At 61.5% G+C, this 1934-nt stretch overlaps 1 protein-coding gene across 1 annotated transcript in view; it reads right to left on the minus strand.

Annotated features, from left to right (window-relative positions):
• The window catches only part of LOC103805087 (protein eva-1 homolog C-like), a gene marked incomplete at its 5' end in the record, with an annotated part of 2516 nt that extends 957 nt beyond the window's left edge, over positions 1 to 1559 (minus strand). Inside the window, 5 exons of the mRNA XM_009077722.1 lie at positions 113 to 202; positions 547 to 618; positions 764 to 907; positions 1074 to 1226; positions 1436 to 1559. Coding sequence (XP_009075970.1) covers positions 113 to 202; positions 547 to 618; positions 764 to 907; positions 1074 to 1226; positions 1436 to 1559 — 583 coding nt within the window. The remainder of the gene's footprint in view (positions 1 to 112; positions 203 to 546; positions 619 to 763; positions 908 to 1073; positions 1227 to 1435) is intronic.
• Between the last annotated feature and the right edge of the window lie 375 nt (positions 1560 to 1934).

Genomic DNA, 1934 nt, shown 5'->3' on the forward strand with positions numbered 1-1934 from the left:
TCTGCCTCTGAGCTGAGCCCTGGGCTGAGCTGGGGCCTTCATGGAACCGGAGCCACCCCCCAGCCTGTCCCACTCCTCTGGGTGCTGCGTGAGACCTGGGGAGGGCACGTACCCCAAAGGTGGGCAAAAGCTGCCAGGGAGCTAGTAAAAATCATGCGGTCTTCCCGGAGCCTGGAGAACATGGGCCCTTTGTACCAGCCACCTGCAGCGACAAGGGGATGTGAGCTGAGACACGAGGTGCTCCCGGCTCCCTGTGGCCAGTCCTCTTGCCCCTGCCTGTCCTTCCCCACACCACACTTGGTCCTTCCTGCACTTGCTCCACTGCCTGCAGGGATGACCCCTGCAGATCTACCTCTCTCCTGCTCCCAGCAGACCCTGTCTCCAGACCCCCAGGCACTGACTGAGGGGTGGCCTTCAGCCACGGGACGGAGATGCTAGGATGGAGCTGGTACCAGTGACGCACACAGGCCATGGAAGGGCTGGTTGACCCGGGCACAGACGTGGTGCCACACTGCTATTAGTGTAACCTCCCACTCCCCACGTTACCGTGCATGTAGTCCGAGAGCAGGAAGGGGTCCGAGGTGTCAGGGCCCACCTCCTCCAGCAGCTGTTTGGGCACTGCAAGGAGAGCACATACCAAGCATCACCACCCCACTCCTCTGCAGCAGCCCCTGCCTCCCCAGGGAGCCCTGTGGCACCGAGTGGGCACAGCAGGGGCTCTGCCAGTGCCCCCCGCGGCCCCAGCTCCACAGGAGGCTCTCACCGCAGGTGTAAGAGACTCGCAGCTGCTTCTTCATGCCAGGGAGGCACGGGTCCCCAAAGGTGGCCTGGTCAGCAGCCACTGTGCAGTTCACTTTGCGGTGGCACTTTTTAGAGACCCTGCGCAGGGCATCTGGAGCCAAGCACTCTGCAGAGACATGAGGCATGGACCTGTGGGCAGAGGTGCCTGCCCCTGTCCACCAGGTACCAGCTGGCCTAGGCCAAGGGGTACTGGCACAGCCCAGTGGAATACTTGTGCCATACTCTCTGCATGGCTCCTAGTCCCATTTCTGTCTTGAACTGTTCTGACATACCTATATGGGGTCCTCCAGTGTTCAGGGCATCGCACTCCGGTTTGCCCCGCAGGAATCGTCCATAATTCGCAGAATAAATGGCCAGGATGGATTTTGGTCGACATTGCAGCCTAAGCTTGTCATTCTCACACACAGTCTTGACCCGATGGTTTCCTGGGAAGTGACACCACACTGTCCCAATGCATCCTGAATTACCTGCAGCCTCTCCCTTAGCTCAGCTAAGGGACTGAGCCCTGCCAACGGCAGGGCTGGAGCAGGGCTGTAAGGTACAGGAGCAGTCCCACTCCCCTCCCTGCCCCTTTCCAAGCAGCCTAGGCCAGGAAGAGCCCGCGCAGCATTGCCGGGACCCTGCTCCACCTCACCTGGCCGGCACTTGTAGGAAGCAATGAGGTACTTGTGTGTCCCAGGGCATGGATCTGGCCCAAAGACTTGGCTATGCACTGAGAACTGGCACCACTGCTGGTCCTGGCACTCAGATAGCAGCTTCTGGAGAGCAGAGTGGAACAGGTGTGAGGTGAGTGAGGAATCCTGAGGCTGTTCTTACCTCCTCTCCCTCAGTGCCACCACCAGGCTCAGGGAAACAGCCTCTCACCCTGCGGAGGTGTCCCACGGCTGCTCCTGCCTGCCCATGATGCAGTTACTGTGATTCCTGTGGCATTTTCTGGACCTGTTCCTGCCCTGCGCCCACACTGAGCCGTGTGGCAGCATGCACGTCGGTGTGGCACTGCACCGCTGCCCGTGCCAGCACTCCAGGACTGCACCGCAGCGCTGCGGTGTCAGCACTCCGGTACGGCAGCGCTGCCCGTGCGGGTGCCCGCACCGCTCCGCGCAGTGCCCCGCGCGGCCACAAGGTGGGGACGA

This window comes from Acanthisitta chloris, unplaced genomic scaffold (genome assembly GCF_000695815.1).
Source record: "Acanthisitta chloris isolate BGI_N310 unplaced genomic scaffold, ASM69581v1 scaffold41226, whole genome shotgun sequence".
NCBI classification, from domain to species: Eukaryota; Metazoa; Chordata; class Aves; order Passeriformes; family Acanthisittidae; genus Acanthisitta; species Acanthisitta chloris.